The 19,540-nt window shown below is 40.5% G+C and overlaps 1 protein-coding gene across 13 annotated transcripts in view; it reads left to right on the top strand.

The window, feature by feature from the left end:
• Positions 1-19,540, top strand: part of PTPRE (protein tyrosine phosphatase receptor type E) — a 175,980-nt gene that overhangs the window by 145,440 nt on the left and 11,000 nt on the right. For 6 of the 13 annotated variants that reach the window (XM_083741021.1, XM_083741031.1, XM_083741032.1 and 3 more), the window contains 11 exons: positions 2,479-2,612; positions 5,675-5,765; positions 7,799-7,875; positions 8,004-8,040; positions 9,212-9,309; positions 11,005-11,124; positions 11,820-11,983; positions 14,288-14,423; positions 16,357-16,506; positions 17,980-18,073; positions 18,303-18,379. In XM_083741021.1, coding sequence (XP_083597147.1) covers positions 2,479-2,612; positions 5,675-5,765; positions 7,799-7,875; positions 8,004-8,040; positions 9,212-9,309; positions 11,005-11,124; positions 11,820-11,983; positions 14,288-14,423; positions 16,357-16,506; positions 17,980-18,073; positions 18,303-18,379 — 1,178 coding nt within the window. The remainder of the gene's footprint in view (positions 1-2,478; positions 2,613-5,674; positions 5,766-7,798; positions 7,876-8,003; positions 8,041-9,211; positions 9,310-11,004; positions 11,125-11,819; positions 11,984-14,287; positions 14,424-16,356; positions 16,507-17,979; positions 18,074-18,302; positions 18,380-19,540) is intronic. The other 7 variants (XM_083741027.1, XM_083741022.1, XM_083741030.1 and 4 more) reach the window with 3 other exon arrangements.

Genomic DNA, 19,540 nt, shown 5'->3' with positions numbered 1-19,540 from the left:
AAACTTAACAGGACTTGCTTCTGTGTTGATGTGTTGATTGTGCTATGAGAAACATTCTCTTGGTGTCAAACTACAGTTTGTAACTGGAATTATAGTGTGTTGGTTAGGCGAGTATTTTGCTTTCCAGATATAACACCCCAACCCCCATAGTGTGTCCCTTGCTCACAAAATTTCAAGGCTTAGTTTTTAAAAAATAAAATAAAATATGCTATTATAGTCCATTGTAGCTGAGGAACGATGGAACAAGCCTTACTCCAGGTATGCTGTGTCCCCAATAATACCCCTTCCCCTGTGAATGAAAAGCAAGAGGCAGCCACATGTGACATTTGTGTAGTTTAACTCTCAGTGGCTTGGATCCAGAAACTCGGTGAGCAGAACTAGGGCACTCCTGTGAGTGGAAGGAGGAAGTTACTATTTTGTCCTTTTCCCTGGAACTGCCTGTTCCCACTGAGAATCTGCTCTCAAAGGTTTGAGGCTCTTTGAAACACATGAGATTGCTTGGGGGACTGCAGGAAGAAGGTGAAGCTGGCAAAAATCTCTGCTTTCCCCCCACCCCACCCCACCTCACCTCCTCCCCGTTCTTCCAGTGGGAGTTTATACTAGGTTACAGTCTCTCTCGTGAATAATAATAATAATAATAATAATAATAATAATAATAATTTATTATTTATACCCCGCCCATCTGGCTGAGTTTCCCCAGCCACTCCAGGCAGCTTCCAATCGAGTGTTAAAAACAATACAGCATTAAATATTTAAAGCTTCCCTAAACAGGGCTGCCTTCAGATGTCTTTTAAAGATAAGATAGCTGCTTATTTCCTTCACATCTGAAGGGAGGGCATTCCACAGGGCAGGCGCCACCACCGAGAAGGCCCTCTGTCATAAGGTCGTAAGAAGAGCCTTTCAGAATCAGGCCAAATGCCCATCTAGTCCAGCATCCTGGTCTCATGGGGTTCAAGCAGAAGCCTATAGGAAGTTCATGAGCTGGATGTAACAGCATGTCCTCCATGTGTGATTCCCAGCAGCCTGACATTCAGAGGCACACGGAGGGTAACTTGGGCTTCAACCTGTCATCCTTTCAATAGTCCTGTATTGTAAATTTCCATTTCATGGACAAGGGGCTAAGAGCTTGCCCAGGAGCAGCTGGTTCATAGCTGAGTTTAATCCTTAAACTGGTTGGCTGGACTCGCAATTTACACTACTGGCCACTGAGCTGCACCTGATTTTTATGTATAAATAAATACAAATACATTAATACAAATACAGTGGTACCTCGGCTTATGAACGTAATCCATTCTGGAAGTCATTCTTAAATCAAAGCCGTTCTTAAACCAAGGTGCGCTTTCCCTAATGAGGCTTCCCGCCACTGGTGCCCTTTCACCATTTGGATTCCGTTCTTAGACTGAGGTAAAGTTCTCAAACCAAGACACTACTTCCCGTTTTGCGGAGTTTGTAAACCAAATTGTTCTTAAAACGGACTGTTCTTAAACCAAGGTACCACTGTATAGGCATAGTGTTACACAAGAATACACCATCCAGCTGTTAGAGCAGAAACAGATAATAAGGAAACAAAAAGAGAGGGAATCATGGAATTGTTGGACGGGACCCCAAGGGTCATATAGTCCAACCCCCTGTCATGCAGGAATCACAGCTAAATTGTTTCATGCCTTTTCTTCATTACAGCTTGTATTAATGCTCATTTTTCAAATGCTGTGTGTATTTTTACAAAACCAATATATACGGCAGTTGTCTGGAGAATTAAATGTCTTTTATTATGTACTGTATTTATTTAACACATAGTCCCGCTTTCCTCCAGTGAGCCCAATGTGATATACTGTATTTTTCGCCCTATAGGACGCACTTTTTCCCCTCCAAAAATGAAGGGGAAATGTGTGTGTGTCCTATGGGGCGAATGCAGGCTTTCACTGAAGCCTGGAGAGCAAGAGGGGTCGGTGCGCACCCACCCCTCTCGCTCTACAGGCTTCAGGAAGCTCTGCGCAACCCTTGGGAGACTGACGTGAAGTCGCGCCGGTCTCCCAAGGGTTGCGCAGAGCTGCCTGCATTCCAAAGCCATTCACTGTTAATTATTAGTATGTTGGCTAAAAACGTAGTGAGATTCCGCCCCCCCCCCCCGCTGTGTTTCAAGTCAAATTTGCACAGTATTGTACACATTACTAGAGTTTGATGTGTTTCCATTCCGCCCATAGTCTGTTCCCAGTCTCCCCACCCACCCCAGCTCCTATTGGTGAAGCTTTCATCCACCCCAACCCCCTCCCAAATCATCATCTTAGGAACACACCTCAGAGTTGAAGATTAAATTCTTCCTTAGCATTACTAGCCTCTTTTTACACATTATCTTTTTAAAAGCCAACACCCATCTTCTTCTTTTGGTGAGCAGGGGATTCTAAATGAATATTTGAACTGCAGTGTCATTATTCATACCATATGTAATAATATATATTATGTTGGCATCCTATCCAGCAGAACAACAGATGCTTCTCAGAAGGTCTCCTTCTGGCCCAAAAAAGTATTTTCCTATTCCAGTGGAACATCTGGAACATGAAATACGGATAAGAGCAGCTGATGATGGAAAGTTGTTTCGGGAGGAGTTTAATGTAAGTCTTCATATTTTGTATTTAATGTTGTGTTTTCTTCAAAGACACAGCAAATACAGGTAACAAATTGTAATAGCTTATTATTCATTCATTCCCCACTAATCTGCCTGGGTTGCCCCAGCTACTCTTCCTCTAAGAAGAAAAGGTGTAGGACCACATGTGTGTATCAGTTGGCATTTGTTTCAGGCTAAGGTATGGGCCTGTACTATGTAAACCTTACCATCTTTCCTTTTTGATACCGTTCCATTTAGAAACATTAAAAATCTTGCTGAGGCATGACCAGGTTTTCCAGTGAAGCCATGCGGGGGGCTGGCCTTGTATTCTATTTACAATCCGTGCTGTGCCTGAACTCAAAATGGCTCTTCATTCTCAGCTCCTGTGTGCTTAACTATGTTTCCTTTTATCAACTTATCTCATGCAAAATAATCCCGAAGAGGAATACAGTGCCAATAAAAAAACACAATAAAGTTATACAGTCCAGCTGTCAATGAACAACAAAGCAGAAAAGAACACATAGGTAGTTAAAACACCTGTTTGCAAAGTGCAGCATTCAACCAAAAGGCTGGGTGAATAAGTAGGTCTTCAGTTCACACTGATAGTTTATAAGGCTCCTTGCCAGCTATATTAGGGAATGGGAGGAGTTCTGCAGGGTGCCTCTATTGAGCAAACACCATCATAGTTCTACTCCACCTGGCTGGTTCAGGTTCAGGGCAGCTTTGCTTCCAGTCTGCCCATCCCGACTGGTCATTCAGCCACCCCTCCAGGTTCTCATGTGCCAAGTTCCTGTACAGCATTTCCAGCACACACAGAGCCACTGTGCTACAGCATAAACAATTAAGGGCCTTGGCGATTCTCTCCTGTAGAAATACGGAAGAAAGCAAAAAAGCAATGTCATTTCTTAGTGGTGTTCATATTCTCCAAACCTAGGGTGTTTCTCCCAATACTTACATATCTGAGCGACATTCTGTCCCATGTGCTACAACTTTCCGAAATTCTGCCTCCTATCAGACATTCTGACCTTTGCCTTAAAAGCTATGGAGTTTCCCACTCCACAGTGCCTTGTTGCAAGAAATGGGGATTCGATCATCATTAGCAACTGGTTATTACGGAGAAAAGAGATAAATAATCACCAAGCTATCCCAAATCTCAGAATAGTGTGCAGGCATATGGGTAGGTGCCGAAATTCCATGAAGCTTGCTGAGGCCTAAATTGTGGTAGCAACTGTGCATTATTGTGCTGTTATTCGCTTGGTGAATGGGATGTTGAGATAACTGAAGCTTCAGATACCTAGGAAAGTCTACAGCTTTCCCCTTCGAATCAGTGACCTGTGATATCCTGACCTTCCTACCGATTAAAAAATATATGACAATTTTGAGAAAGCAGAGGCATGTTGTTAGTCTGATCGCAACCCCTAGAGAAGTGTATGTTGTTGTTGTTCCCCCAAGTTTTGGCTCCCTATTAGCAGTAATCCCTCAATATCTGCTTTTAATGGTGCTGAAGGTTTCTTGTAAATACGATTCTTGTAAATACGATTCTCACCTCGTTCGGTAAAGCAGGTTTGCTCTTTCGCTTCCTGCTACATTGTGGTTGCATACAGAAGGGGTTTCTTTTTCCTGGCTGCTCGCTCACTAGCAGAAAGGAACATACCATGTTGGGTTTGCTCATATGAACAGTTCTGTGAAGCTGAACTTACTCCTTACATCAGCTCTCATAGATGCAGCCATGGCAATGAAGGAACAGCATTAGTTTAGATTTGAGTTCATCTAAGTGAAAAAGCAAATGCCAATTAAACGGTCTCTGTTATGCAGCAGTGCTCTAATATAGGGTGAGGCTATAATTGTCAGGATTGCATGTCAGCAGTTTTTATTATGATTATATGCTTAAAATGTGCCTTTTTAAAAGTAATACTGCATCTCTGTCAATTAAATGTTTTATCTTTGCATGTCTATAAATAAATAAAGCATAAATAATAATAATTAAATGCATCCTGATGCCTTGGCACAGTGTGGATCTCCTAAATATATTAGGTGATTTCATAGTACTGTAAAAAAAAAACTTCTCCTCCTTTCACTAATTATGTTTATTACTTTCTAATGGTAATTTACCCTGCCTCCAAAATGGAAGAATGTACCAATGTACTTATTTTAAATGTAGTAATGCAAACTACATGAAACCCTATTTCAAAACATGGAAGTCCTGGTCCACATAGAGTAATGTATAACAAGGTGTTGCATGTTACTACTGGCTTGAGAGAGAGAGAGTGTGTTCCTACCGGGATTGAATGATTTGACTCCAAGGACATATTGTGGTACAGGTGTGCACACTTTCCAGTGCAGCTGGAAATCTGTTCATAGAAGCATGCCTCCAGGTGCATTTCTCCCCTAATTGATTGGGACATGAACCTAGTGAATATCAACGCTGCCTTCTGGCGTTGATGTTCAAATGGTATGTTATGTATTTGATGGGCATGTCTAAGGCGCAAACTACATGTGTCACTTAAATTGTAAGTGAGTGCAAGATTTCTTCCACAAATTACAAGCACAAGGCCCTGGTGTGGATTTGGAACCTGGATTTCTATGCAGACATATCTTCTTTAAAAACTTTAAACGTTTATAGTCATTATAGTTTCTAATGTGGATTGAAATAGATTTCTAAAAACATAGCACGTTAAGTTAATCACATCACAGACACACTTTGATTGTCCTTGCATATTTTGAACTTCTTCTTTTGGATTCACATGACTGGGATTTTGAGTCCTTCATCCATACTTGATAATCCTGTTCATTTTCAATGTTTATGCTTCAGTTCTTAATAGCATGGTCACTACATGAGTCATTTTGAGATTGTTATTTCAAGTTGCCAGTGCAAGCAACAAACACTCATCTTTCTTTGAAACTGGAACTTATTCCTGGGTTTGATGGATTCAAAGAATTTTGTTAACTTTTTCATGCGGGTATTATTGAGCTCCATGGGATACAACTGTTTTACTTAAACCATCGCCTCTATGTAACTACTCACTATAGTATGCTGTTTTGAACCAACACTACATATTTTCTCTGTAGTCATTACCTCCTGGATATATGCAAGGAACACTTGAGATGGCAAATAAAGAGGAAAACAGAGAAAAGAACAGATATCCCAACATACTACCTTGTAAGTATTAATGATTTGTTGATTTATTATAAATAATAATAATAATTTTTATTTATACCCCACCCTCCCCAGCCAAGGCCAGGCTCAGGGCGGCTAACAAGCAATAATAAAAACAAGTTGAATGAATACAACTTAAAAACAAGATTACATACAACATTAGAATATTGAAATATTAAAATGCAGCCTCATCACAGAGGAGAAAGGAAAAAGAAAGAGGGAGAGGGAATCAAATTGGCTCCAAGCCAAAGGCCAGGCGGAACAACACTGTCTTACAGGCCCTGCGGAAAGAAATCAGATCCTGCAGGGCCCCGGTCTCATGAGGCAGAGTGTTCCACCAGGCCGGAGCCAGAGCTGAAAAGGCCCTGGCTCTGGTTTATATTAGGAAGGACCAAATTCTTATTAAAGTAATAGTGTTTTCCATGCAAGTACCTATGTTAATCTGTTGCAGAAAAAAAACAACAGTATTGTGGCATCTAAAGGCTACAAGCTTTAGCCCTAGCTTTTATCGACTAGAGTCTCCTTCAACAGATGCATGCATTGGTACAATTCTCAGTTGGCAGATACAAATGTGCATGGATAAAGAGAAAAATAGTAAACATTTCGTCCAAATGACCAAGATGTACAGTGACTGTTGTGTGTTAAGCTTAAACGTATTTATAGGGGTGACCTGTCCCATTTTACTACCTGAGGCAAAACAGGAATTGCCTCCTCCTCCCCCCTCCATTTCCGCCATCACCACTCCCACCTCTCGCCAAACTTGGTGGAAGCCAGGGCACTCCTCAAAGCGTTGCCACTCGCTTGGCAACGTCACATGCCCGAACACCTCCCTATTGGCGGCAGAAGCAGGTACTTCTGCCACCTGAGGTGGGCTCTTCACCCCACATCATGGGTGGGCTCTGCATATTTAAGATAATCACATTGACAATTCACAACACTGGTAACATGGTTTTTCTAACCTTTGCTAAACAGATATAACTGGGGAGGTAACCATTATGGTTTGATTACGGTCTAAGTAAATAGACTCAAACTTCCTGAGTTATACTTCAGCTTTGTCCTTGTTGGTAGGTGATACCAGGATGACAATCGCTGCTTTGATTTCTTTCTTGCCTTTCATCATAAGGCCTCATGACCTGCAGCAATTTAAACGTACAATATTAAAATCAATTTAAAATAAATTACAGTCAAGAGAATAGGGTGACTGCACATGAATGAATTCCTCTTGGTGTTTATCTGATGCCATTAGGTCCTGTAACAGTTTTGCCTGAGTGCATTTGGGGACAGAGCTGGTATCAGGGTTTGTAGCAGTGCTTCTGTCTCTCCGTTAGGCTGGGTCACCTTTTTACACGAGGGGCTGAATGTAAACAAGGGAAGGCCTGTCACCCCAGGCCTGTGAGAGAGAAATATAATTGTTTACGATGGCCGTACATCACTGATGATACATTGGCATGGTTTTAGCTGGTTGCTGCTGGAGGCAGCAGTAATAGCATCAGCCATATTAAGGCTGTTCATATGCTGATCCCTGACAAGTATCACTTCTAACCTGCCCCAAACAGGTCAGTCTCTACATGAAAATTATAAATGGACAAATATTTGACAATAGAAATGGCTGCATTCAGAAACAGTGAGATGATATATTAGTCTTAGATGAAAACTTAATGTTAATATTCTTTGAGAAAGGAACTTTAAAAGTGGACCGTGGAGTGAAACTGCTGAAGTAGAATTTGATTTTGTTTCATGGTCTCACTAATGGTTTTTGTTTTGTTTTGTATTTATTATGTATTCTCATTTTGCATTTTTGTGTTGTGAACTGTCCTGGGATATTCGGATGAAGGGTGGTATACAAATTTAATAAATCAAATGGTGTTGCTATTGGCTTAAGGCAGAATAATGTTTTTAGAGTTTGCATCAGGCAGAATAATGTTTTTAGAGTTTGCTTTGTTGCTGAGAAGAAAACAATGTGTTTCAGAAGGTTGTCAGCACTGTATCTATATTTGCCAAAGGAGCTTCTAATAGTGTATGTTTGTTATTTACAGACGACCATTCCAGGGTAGTTTTAACGCAAATAGGTGGACTTCAGTGTTCAGACTACATCAATGCTTCATATATAGATGTAAGTGAATAGATTTCTTTTTAAATTACTTTTTAAATTTTTTAAGCAAGCAGCACATTGACAGTTTTGAAATTCATATTGTAAGAGCATAAGTTTAAAAGACAACTGTGTACATTTTTCCCCTCCAGGGCTACAAGGAAAAGAATAAATTTATAGCAGCTCAAGGTATCTCCATTATTTCATCCATTTCTCGTTTTAAATGTTTTGCTTTGTACAAAGCAATTTCAGCAAATGTGTTCTTCAGAATTTACCCTTATGCTTAGGCACTCATATTTTAAAGAGCTTTATGAATACAGCTTTGGCTTTATACCCACCTCTGCATGTTCACACATTCCTTAGAGAAAAGGGAGGGTAGATGAGTAGTCCTGCTCCAGGCATTTAGCCTTGGACTGTTTCTAAGCCACCCATTGCAGCTGGCGTGCTAACTCTGAACAGAACCCAGACGTGAAGGATGGGCTGCTCAAGACATGGACTCAGCACTTTCATCCATTTCTCCAAATTACATTAACAGGCAGCCAGGCCTAAGGCCAAGCCCTATATAGCACATCAGGAAAAGGTGTGAGCTGCCAGGCAACAGTAGTGAGAAATCAACCACCACCTTGCCAACCCTCCACATGAGGAAATAAATCTTCTACAAAGTCCCTGCCTTGACCCGTCCCCTCCCATCTCCTGCTGGTGCTCCAATTGTATGAAAAGTTACCATCTAGAAGCACCCCAAGTCAAAACGAAAGGAATGGGAGATTTTAGACAATGAAAGATAGCATGGTCACAATGACACCATTCCTCTTATGAACTAGAAGCAGATATCTCTATTTTGTGAGAAATGCTATTTTTTAATAAGCTGCATTAAGATGCATAGCTCTGTTTTAAACATACAGTAAATATGGGAAGCACATGGGTTTGTTATCAGACCATTTCCATCTAATGAAAGTGCAGCCTTGTCCTCTATGAAGTTACCCATTACATCATATTTGGAGGCCCTGCGCTGAGTGCCCTATCTTCCGAGGTTAGACAGGACCTTTTCTGCCTCTTTGCATAGCCTGTCTACATTTGTTTGCATGACACATATGCTAGCATTATTTAGGTGCTAGATGAAGACCATTTTATTTCCCTGGGCTTTTGTTTGACAATTTTGCTTCTGGGCAGCATTGCTACTGCTTTAGTATTTATTGTGGAATTATTTGGTTGGTTTTAAATCTTGTGAACTGGTTTGAATGTTATTATCAATAGAGATATTTTTAAATAAATGAAATATTTTTTCCCCTTTTCCTTTTTAACAGTAGTATTGTTTGTGTTCATCGTAGTTTTTGATTAAATAGCTGTGTTGTATGTGTAGGCCCTAAACAAGACACTGTAAATGATTTCTGGAGGATGATATGGGAACAAAAATCTGCAACTATTGTCATGTTAACAAATGTGAAAGAGAGAAAAGAGGTAGGACACATTTTTAAAATATTTCCCATAACTCACAAGACTGTTACTAATGTTACCACTTCCTGTTCCGAGTTCTTTAATAAGTCTTGGGTTTCTGACACAATCGCTGCAGCATGCTGGCTTAACTAAACTTTCTTTACTTCTGAGCAAATAATTGGTGACTAACTGAGAAACTTAATGGTGTGTGTGTGTCATTTCTGAATCATGTTTTCAGTCAAATGTGAATGTTCGGGCTTTAGCCCGAATTTAGTAATTCAGTTGTGAATTACTTTTAGAGATACAGTCATACCTCGGATTACAGACGCTTCAGGTTGCGTTTTTTCGGGTTGCAGACCGCCGAAACCCGGAAGTACCGGAACGGGTTACTTCTGGGTTTCGGTGGTCGCGCATGTGCAGAAGTGCTAATTCACGCTTTGCGCATGCGCAGAAGCTCCGAATTGCAACTCGTGTGCGCAGATGCGTCACTGCGGGTTGCAAACGCTGTGGGTTGCGAACGTGCACCCAGCACAGATCACATTCGCAACCCGAGCGTCCACTGTACATAGTTTTCATTGGTAGGAAAATATGCATTATTTATTCTGCATCTGTTTTCCACCTGAGAATATACACTTGCATAGGGTTATGAAAACGTCTTTTAAGATAGTAATTTGTGTAAGAAATTAAGATGAGCCTGCTGGATCAGGCCCATGGCCCATCTAGTCCAGCATCCTGTTCCCACAGTGGCCAGTCAGATGCCTGTGGGAAACCTTCAATCAGGACTGTACAGCAACTGGTATTCAGAAACATTACTGCCTCCAATGTTGGGGGCACAGCATACTTATTATGACTAGTAGCCATGTGTTGTGGGGGGCAGAAATGGCTCAGAATTGTTTGACTGCATTTTTCTCTTCCCTAATTCACTGCCAAATTCCGTTGTCTTTCCTGGAATGCTAGATGGACTTTCAGGCTCCAGCTTACCTTCCAGCCCAAATACTAGTTCCTAGAATAAAACTGATTTTATAAAATACAATATGAAATTTCCCAGCACGTCTGCAACAGGGTAGAAGATGATGGCTGGAGCGTATTCGTGTGCATATTCATTTCCTGTTATGCTTTTTAGGTAGCTAATTAAAAGTGAACAAGGTGTGTTTGGAAAGCAGAAAATAATAATAGTAATAATATTTAAATTTATATCCCACTCTTCCTCCCAAAGAGCCCAAGGTGGCTCAAGCAGTAAGGCAAGAAAAACATCTAAAGGCAATTCCAATACAGATGCTAACAAAATAAATGTATCTCGGTCACTGAGAAGCATGCAACTTTTATTGCTCAAAGATGCCCTCTCCTGGCATTCATAGAGAAAGGTTGACAGAGTTCTCAACTATTCTCTCATTGTATGCAGTATAGATTTTTAAAAGAATGTCATGTAACCATTGGCTACAAATGAATTGGATTGAAATTATTGTATCCTGCAACCTGGAGAATTGGGCTTTTGGAAATCAGAGAGGGATGAAGTCATACCTTAATGAATTTTTGGTCCTATGGTATTTCATAACTCACTGTTAATATAGTTAGGTGGTGTCAGTTTCAGTTTTAAAATTTTAAAAAGCATACTTTAAATAGACTCAAAATAATTGTACAGCTTTATAGTAGCTCAGTTATTTGAGGGGCATATATTGCAGCTTGAAGTGACTGTGTGTGTTCTTTACATTTGCACAGGACAAGTGTTTCCAGTACTGGCCTGATCAGGGATGCTGGACTTATGGAAACATCCGAGTTTCTGTGGAGGACTGTATAGTTCTTGTGGATTATACTATTCGGAAGTTTTGTATTCAGTCAGTAAGTTATAGACCCCATTTAATATTTCTCATAATTGGAGAACGTTCCTGATCTATTTTTAACCTCTAAAATACGTACCTGGAATTGTCTGTTTTTGTTGAGTGAAAACTATTTTTGTCACGTGAAAACTTAGCTCTACTCAATACTTATATTTTATTAAACTGTGCCCGAAGTGAGATTTCATTTGGCATTCTGCATGTAGCTTTTGTTTTCATGTTGCCATTAAACACCGAAAGCTCTAGTAGCTCTCTGTTCTCTGAAGTTTCTTTTGGGAGGGAAATGTCTATAGTTCCAATTAGGGTAAATTGTTCTCCATCCACTTGCCAGTCTCAGGCCAGGGGTGCTTACAGGTTAAGGTGTCCCCACAATAACTCTTGCTGAAAGAAGGGGAAGTGTGGGTGCATGAAGACTAAGTTCTATATGAGCGCAACATTCAAGGTCATGGAATGCGCTTATGACTTACAAAGTGAGGCCATTAAGGCACATGCTTTAATTTGCAGTTTCTATGCTTTTTGCTGGCAGCCGAGTAACTCTGTAATTCTCTTTATATACTGAACATTTTAAATTAATTCTTAGACTAGGCTTCTACCGCTGATGTCTGAAGAGGGAGGGATCGGTCACGCTAACTGGATTGTTTGCTGATTTTAGCCAAAGAAATAAATGGTCATACTCATATATTGTTTCTGGCTCTCTAGCAGGTTTCTGATGGCTGTAAAGCTCCCAGGCTTGTGACACAGCTTCATTTCACCAGCTGGCCTGATTTTGGAGTGCCTTTCACACCTATTGGAATGCTCAAATTCCTAAAGAAAGTAAAATCATTGAATCCTGCACATGCTGGACCAATTGTGGTTCACTGCAGGTATGTGTATGTATAAATATGCAGGTACACACACTACCCATGAAAAATTACCTTGGGGTGGCCTAACAGGAAGTGGGCAAAATCAATTTTTGCATGCTTAAGCAACAAGTGTCTCCTTAATGTGGGCTTTTCCTACTAGGGTCTCTGAGAAAAAGCAGAACAAGCCAACATCAGAACTAGTATCAGGAAACTGGCTTCTTCTTGATGATGATTATTATCCGTATTGTATCACCTGTGAAAAAAAAGCAAAGGTTTCTCCTTAGTTAATCATCAGCAGGGATTAATTTGTCCCCTTTTCCATTTTGAGAGACGGACCATTTGTTGTGACTTAGGCCAAGATAAGCTTGTGCAAATCTCCCTTCAGGAATCTTTTTTACAATTTTAAGAATAGCCCATCGTGCAAAACTTTACTATCAGCATAAATATATTCATAAAGCACCAGCAGTTTTCTAGGTTAAGAAAACAATACAGTCACTGCCGCAAGCTTAGATATGGCACAGAAGTGAAAAAGGATAGCGATGGAACAGGAAAAGGAACAAGCTCTTTGTAGTAATGTAGTTGTATTCTTAGCAGTCCATGTAGCTACCAGTACCATGAAGGAGGTAGGGGAAGGCAGTTTGAGTCTGATGGAGGAGGAAGCATGGGTGATTCATGCATTCTTAAACCACACTTGAAGGTAATCAGCACCCAATCAAAATGTAAAAATGCTCTTTGTACAACTTGTACCAGCATGCTTAGAAGAAGTGGTATTGCTGATAAACTTTTTTATGTGTATATATAATAAATGGGAAAGGGTCTAAGGAAATGTTATGATTTAGAAAGCTGGCATATGACATCACAAGAACAACAGACCAAAATAAAATAATAGGATACCAGAGGAACATTTATGCCTAACACAGGATGCCAGGCCCTTTTCCTCTGAAAGGAAGGCTGAAAATCATTTGAGTTATCAGTAATCAGAAGCAACCATGCCCCCTCTAGTGGTTGTCCTAAACACTAGGACAGTATTTTAGCATTTCACAGTAGATCAGTACTGTACATTTTTATATCTAATGTTCATATTAGTGTCAAAATGGTATTTTAGAATTCAATTCAGTATACAGTGTTACCTCAGAAGTCGAACAGAAGCGTTCTGGAAGTCTGTTTGACTTCCAAAACGTTCGGAAACCAAGGCACAGCTTCCGATTGGAATTGGAAGCCATGTCGGATGTTCAGGTTCCAAAGAACGTTCACAAACCGGAACACTCATTTCCGGGTTTGCGGCGTTTGGGAGCCAAAACATTCGATTCACAAGGCATTTGGGATCCAAGGTAAGACTGTATTTATCTCTTCATAAGGCCAGCATAAGGTGCTAGTTAAAAATAAAAGGTGAGTCTCAAGTTCAAGATCCTAAAGTAGTTAACTTGGGGATGTGCAAAGTGTGTCTTAAAGTGAAAAGAGTGGGTGGAGGAGGGAACCCTTGTCCTACCTCCTGATTTCCCCTCCTTAGCCCATCCCATGGGACAATTTTCCACATGGATGTGGAAGTGAGTCCAGCTGCTAGTAGAACAGCAGCTGGAGGATGGCTCTAGGTGGAAGAGCAGAAAGCAGCAGGGAGGTTTCAGTAGCCCCTGCCTACGCAGCCATTTTGTCACTGTAAATTGTACTACAATATGTGTGATCGCAGCACACTTGCAATTAAAGGCACAGTGAACCCCACATTATGTAGTTTGGCCATAAGCAGCAGGAAGTAGAGTCAATATTACTTATGGGTATGGGTCCAATGGATACTTGAATCTGAGTTACTTTGGGTTTCTATCCCAACTTAGATTTATTCATGTTCATTCAGACTTCTTGCTGTGAGTCCCCAACCCAATGCGAAGTAGTCCTGGACAAAGAAACCCTGTTGCCTTGGGACCTTTGCAGAAAGACTGTCTGACAACTGGGCAGGATTCCAGGTTGCAAGAAAGCCTTTGAGCATGCAGCCATATTTGCAAAGGACCCACACGTTTTTTACATAAACATGGAGGGTGGGATTGCTTGGCGATCCCTACTCCTGTGTTGTTAAGAAGGAAGCATTGCCTAAATAGGGGGTCCTGTCTCACAATAAACTGAATGCAGGCGATGTTGATACTGCCACTAAACGTAGTCGAGAGAGTCTGCTCTGACCTGTCATAGTGCTTGCAATATAAGTAAGGAGGACAAAGAAAATCAGAAATATTGGGAGTATGACTTCAGAAGAAGGATTGCCAAGTCCAAAAAAGTTACTGCAATATGTTTAATTATTTTCCTCCTAATTCCTGTTGCGTTTCCTTTCTTCTTAAGTGCTGGTGTGGGTCGTACAGGCACCTTCATAGTAATCGATGCTATGATTGACATGATGCATGTCGAGCAAAAAGTTGACGTTTTTGAGTTTGTGGCAAGAATCCGCAATCAACGCCAACAAATGGTTCAGACCGATGTAAGTAAATAAAATACACCTTATGTCAAATTTATCAATCTTTTCAGCTTAAAAGATGACGGAATGACTCAGCCAGTTGGAGGGAGGTGTTGGCCAACATTTTCTGCCCTCACCCATGAAAAACATTACACCTTTTGTCACTTGTGGGTAGGAGCAGGAAAGTGTTTGCACCCTGGGAATTCACCTGTGCTCCCTTACCAAAAAAAGAAGTACTTCTTTGCTGTCTTAATCTGCTGTTCCTTTAATACTAAATCAGCTTTGCTTGTCCTCAGTGACATTGTCACTTGGCTAATCATGGTTGGCTATGTGATGACATCCAATCCAATCCAAATCTTTATTATGGTCATAGACCAGCATCTATGTCATCTATGTAATGACATCATTATTCCAAAGCAGACAAGACCTATTTTTTAAAAAATGTGCCAAAGCAGCAGCCAATTAGAGCAGCAAATTGTGGGGCCAGGGATGGTGGAAATTAAGGCAGATAGTGGAAATTCTCCACACCGAACTCAGTCACACAGCCAATCCACAGGGGCGAACTCGCCATCCAGGGATCAGCCGCACAATGAAGTTTCCCACAAAGAGCTTGGTGCATGGCCAGTCCATTAGAGTTGATCAGGCAGCCCATCTGCTGGGCGGTAAGTCCAGCCCTGCTTTCTGCAGGGACAGGCTGCATGACTGAGTTCACCACACAGCAGTCAGTCATGCAGCCATGTATTTACCTGCCCTCACCTGACCATGTTTGACATCGAGTAGGAGGCAGGTTGAGCACGGTTTAAGGAACGTCCTTGTTGGCTTAAATTCTGCCCACAGCAGGTTCCCCTCCCTGGCCTATATGATACATGGGTAGTGGGGTGTTCCTAGTCAGTGTAGACCAGGGATAGCCAATGCCCTATGGATGTTGTTGGGACTGCAGCCCTGGTCATTTGCCATGCTGGCTAAGGCTGATGGGTACTGTAGTTCAGGGACATCTGGAGGGCACCATGTTGACTACCCCTGATGTAAACAATACTGGGCTAGTCTGACATAGTATAAGAGAACTTTCTAAGTTCCAGAGATACAAAACATCTGTATTAATTCTCTTGCCCTGAAAAGCTCCAGTTCTTGCACCTTAGCACAGTCTTATTTTTCGCCATATTTAGCCTCTGTTTTCTTTTCTTTTTTTAAAGGTGTGATTCATCCTTTGTGTTCTAAATGACTCTTTGTGATTCTAGAATGCTTTTATGTGGTGTGAGCTGTTAATTTAGTCTGAAGGATGAAGATTCTCTGTGTAGTTTAATGTTGTTTTACCTCTCTCCAGACAAATCACTAGCTGCAACCAAGAATTTTCATTTGCTTTACAGTTTGCGGTTTGTCACCAAAATTCTTAAATGCCATAAGGGTGAATTATTACATAAGGATAAGATACATTTTATCATTATGGGAATAAATTTAGGTCAAGCTCATGCTTTTTCTAGCCTTTTGTGTGGCCACAAAAAGGGGATAGTAAGGTTTCACTTCAACTTTTGTTGAACTGCCTTAGGATGATTAATCAAAACTCAAACAAATTGTGATTAGTCTCCAAGCTTGGTTTTTGAATCTGGATTGTTTCAATAAACCATATATTAGCCACAGTTTAGGATTTCGATGTAATGCTGAACTTGGGTTAATTGAAAATGGAAGTGAAAACTTCCAATCTCCTTGTGGTCGCTCTGGTGGATGAGAGAGGGATAAGCCTAGACTTGTTCCTTAACAGTAAACTGTATTTTATTGGCTTATTCAATCATAACGTGTGTGTAAGTTTTTTACCTACTATTTTTAAAGGCAACAGTTACATTTCTGACTACTGTATAAAAGTGTATGAGATAGCTGGAGGCTATTCGTATCATATATTATATGCAATTAGTAATATTTAAAGTGCCCTGGCTTATAAAATGGCTTTCGTTCTTTACAGATGCAGTATTCCTTCATTTATCAAGCCTTACTTGAATACTACCTCTATGGTGACACAGAACTAGATGTGTCTTCCTTAGAAAAGCACCTGCAGCCATCGCACAATGCAGCACCAAATCTTGTCAAACTAGGGCTAGAAGAAGAGTTTAAAGTAAGTATTAAATAAAATTTTACAAAGATTTCAGGCTCACACTTGAAAGAAATAGTTCCTTACTCTGATTTTTAAAAGGTTAATCCTCTTAGAGTATTGGGTTGGGGTTGAGTATTTTTTAGATAAAGAGACTTCACCTGAATTAGAATTTGGTGATAATAGTCATATTATGCATAGCATATATAATATGTCTGGAGTTATGAATATAGTGAAGTTAAGTTTTAAGGCTAACACCAGTTATACTTTCTCGACTTAACTGTAGCTCAACCCATTCTTTTGCATTTTGAGATCTGCTGAATTTGCAAATACGAACAAAAGTAATTGTCCCTTCTACTTTTGGAAGTTTTTTTATGTTACATTCATACATACATTTGCGGTAAATTATAACATCAATGTTCAGCTTTCCTGTATTGCAGGAGGTTGGACTAGATGACCCACAGGATCTCTTCCAACTTTACAATTCTATGATTCTGTGTGTAATACTTATTGTTTAATATGTACATACTACCTTTATTTTTTTTTAACTTACTTTACTTTAATTTAATATACCATGCTTTATCCATAGATCCCACGGCAGTGTACAATATTAAAAACATAACTTACATAGCATAATGAAAAAACAATAAAAAACCACAGAAAAATCATAATAACAGTCTCTCCACATATAAAAAGCCATAGAATATTTAATGGCCAAAGGCCTGGGTAAAGAGGAATGTTTGCCTCGTACCTAAAGACATGTAACAATGGCACCAAGCCAGCCTCTCTGGGGAGAGCTTTTCACAAATGGGGAGCCACCACAAAAAAGGCCTGTTCTCATGTTGTCATCCTCTGAACCTTTTGGGGAGGGGAGGGACAAAGAAAAGGCCCTCCAAACACAGAGTCTGGGTAGGTCCATATAGCGAGAGGCGGTCCTTAAGGTATTGAGGTCCTGAGCCGCTTAAGGCTTCATAGGTCAGCACCAACATTTTAAAATGGGCCCAGAAACCAATTGGCAGCAAGTGCTGTTGGGCAAGGATTAGCGCTATATGCTCAGCTTGTCTTGCCCCAGTGAGAACTTGGCAACTGAATTTTACAGCAGCTGAGGTTTCCAAACTGTCTTCAGAGGCAGCCACACGTATAACACACTGCAGTAATCTAACCTAGAAACAAGTAATACATACAAGCTACAAGAAATTGAACTGTACATATCCAGCCCCTATAAAACACTCTTTCTGGCTACCTACCTTGCCTGCAGAAAACAAAAGCAGTGTGTCTTAGTTTCCAGGTTTTAAAAAATTGCTTTCCATATAGGTGTAACATAAAAGAATACAGGTGAAGGTTTATGTGGTTTGGGATCAGGTGAATCAACTAGAAATCTCTAAAAGGAACAGAATATCATGAAATTTTGATGTGTACCTGTTAGCCATTTTTGGTATTCTGTGTTTTTATACAGTAATCTACAAAGTCCTAGCCCAATCTCTCTTTTTGCTGTAGAAATTAACAAATGTTCGAATAATGAAAGAAAACATGAGAACTGGTAATCTGCCCGCAAATATGAAGAAAGCCAGAGTTATCCAAATCATCCCATGTAAGATATTAATTTTCCTTTTTGTAAAAACCGAAATACTTTTATTAATCTAAATTACCTAGTAGTGTACAGTTATGTTACACATTCAACAGCAGGTGGCACTGCTAGGCTGAAGTACAAAGATATATCGTAAACTTGAAAGCCTGCAGCTTCATAGCTTTATTGTATTATTGACTATAAAATGCTAAGTATTCTAAGAAACCTAATATGTGGTGTTTTTGTATTTTAGATGACTTTAACAGAGTGATTCTTTCAATGAAAAGAGGTCAGGAGTATACGGATTATATCAATGCTTCCTTCATAGACGTAAGTGTTTCTGTGTATGTGGAATATGTGTAGTACTGATTTTTACAGGTCTTTTCAGCAATCAACTTTGTTTTCGACGAACAGGCAACATGGTTGCACATGTGCTTTTATCATTACCACATGAGCTATATTGAAGAGTAACTTGAGAATTTTCAAAAAGAATCGAATTATCAACATCATAAAAAGTATGGCTTTGCACTTAAAATGTCAACAGAGAGAGACAAACCTCCCTGCTCTCCTTGTTCCTTAAGAGAAAACAGAAATTGAAGTCCCCACCTGCAGAGAAGCATTTTCTAGCTATCAAATAAGAATTTTCCTCTTCTCCACTTCTTCCAAATACAGTTCAGCTGCCTGAACAGTATTTACTCCTTCATGGTCTCAGTCGTAGGGTTCATCTCTATATACACACTGCCATCTTTTTTCTCTTGACCCTAAGATTTTTATTTTATTTTCTAATACTTTAATACAGTCCTCGAGGGAAGCTTAATAAGTCAGTTAAAGAACCCGATTAAATTCCCACAGTCTTTCCAGTGCCACCTAATTACATTTTCAAACTTTTCTAAATCATATATATTATTTCTCTCTTGTGGTGCATGTGTGTGTGTGCGCGCGCCTACAGGGCTTGCATGAAAGTCTGTCTCGCAGGAGGTGGGTGGTGAGAGGCACCTGGCTCCCACTCTCACTCTGAAAGACCCCATTTGCCCTTTCTCAGAGGCCTCACAGAAGTCTCACATGGGTGGCAGCAGTAAACACAACCATGCAAGGCTTCTTCAGGGCTGACCTGGCAGCCAGGGGGCCAGGTGGAGTATCAGTTCATCATGCCCACATGAAGCAGCCACCTGAGATTATTGCCTGAATTCAGATCATGAATGGCAGCTGGTGTGGTGTAGGGGTTAGAGCAGAGGTAGGCAACCTAAGGCCCGTGGGCCGGATGTGGCCCAATTGCCTTCTCAATCTGGCCTGTGGACGGTCCAGGAATCAGTGTGTTTTTACATGAGTAGAATGTGTCCTTTTATTTAAAATGCATCTCTGGGTTATTTGTGGGGCATAGGAATTCGTTCATTTTCTTCCTCGAAATATAGTCCAGCACCCCACAAGGTCTGAGGGACAGTAGACCGGCTCCCTGCTGAAAAAGGTTGCTGGCCCCTGGGTTAGAGTGTT

Source organism: Podarcis gaigeae, assembly GCF_964106915.1.
Source record: "Podarcis gaigeae genome assembly, chromosome: 5".
Taxonomy (NCBI): Eukaryota; Metazoa; Chordata; class Lepidosauria; order Squamata; family Lacertidae; genus Podarcis; species Podarcis gaigeae.
The sequence above is the reverse complement of the archived record's forward strand: the minus strand, read 5'-3'. Positions and strand labels throughout refer to the sequence as shown.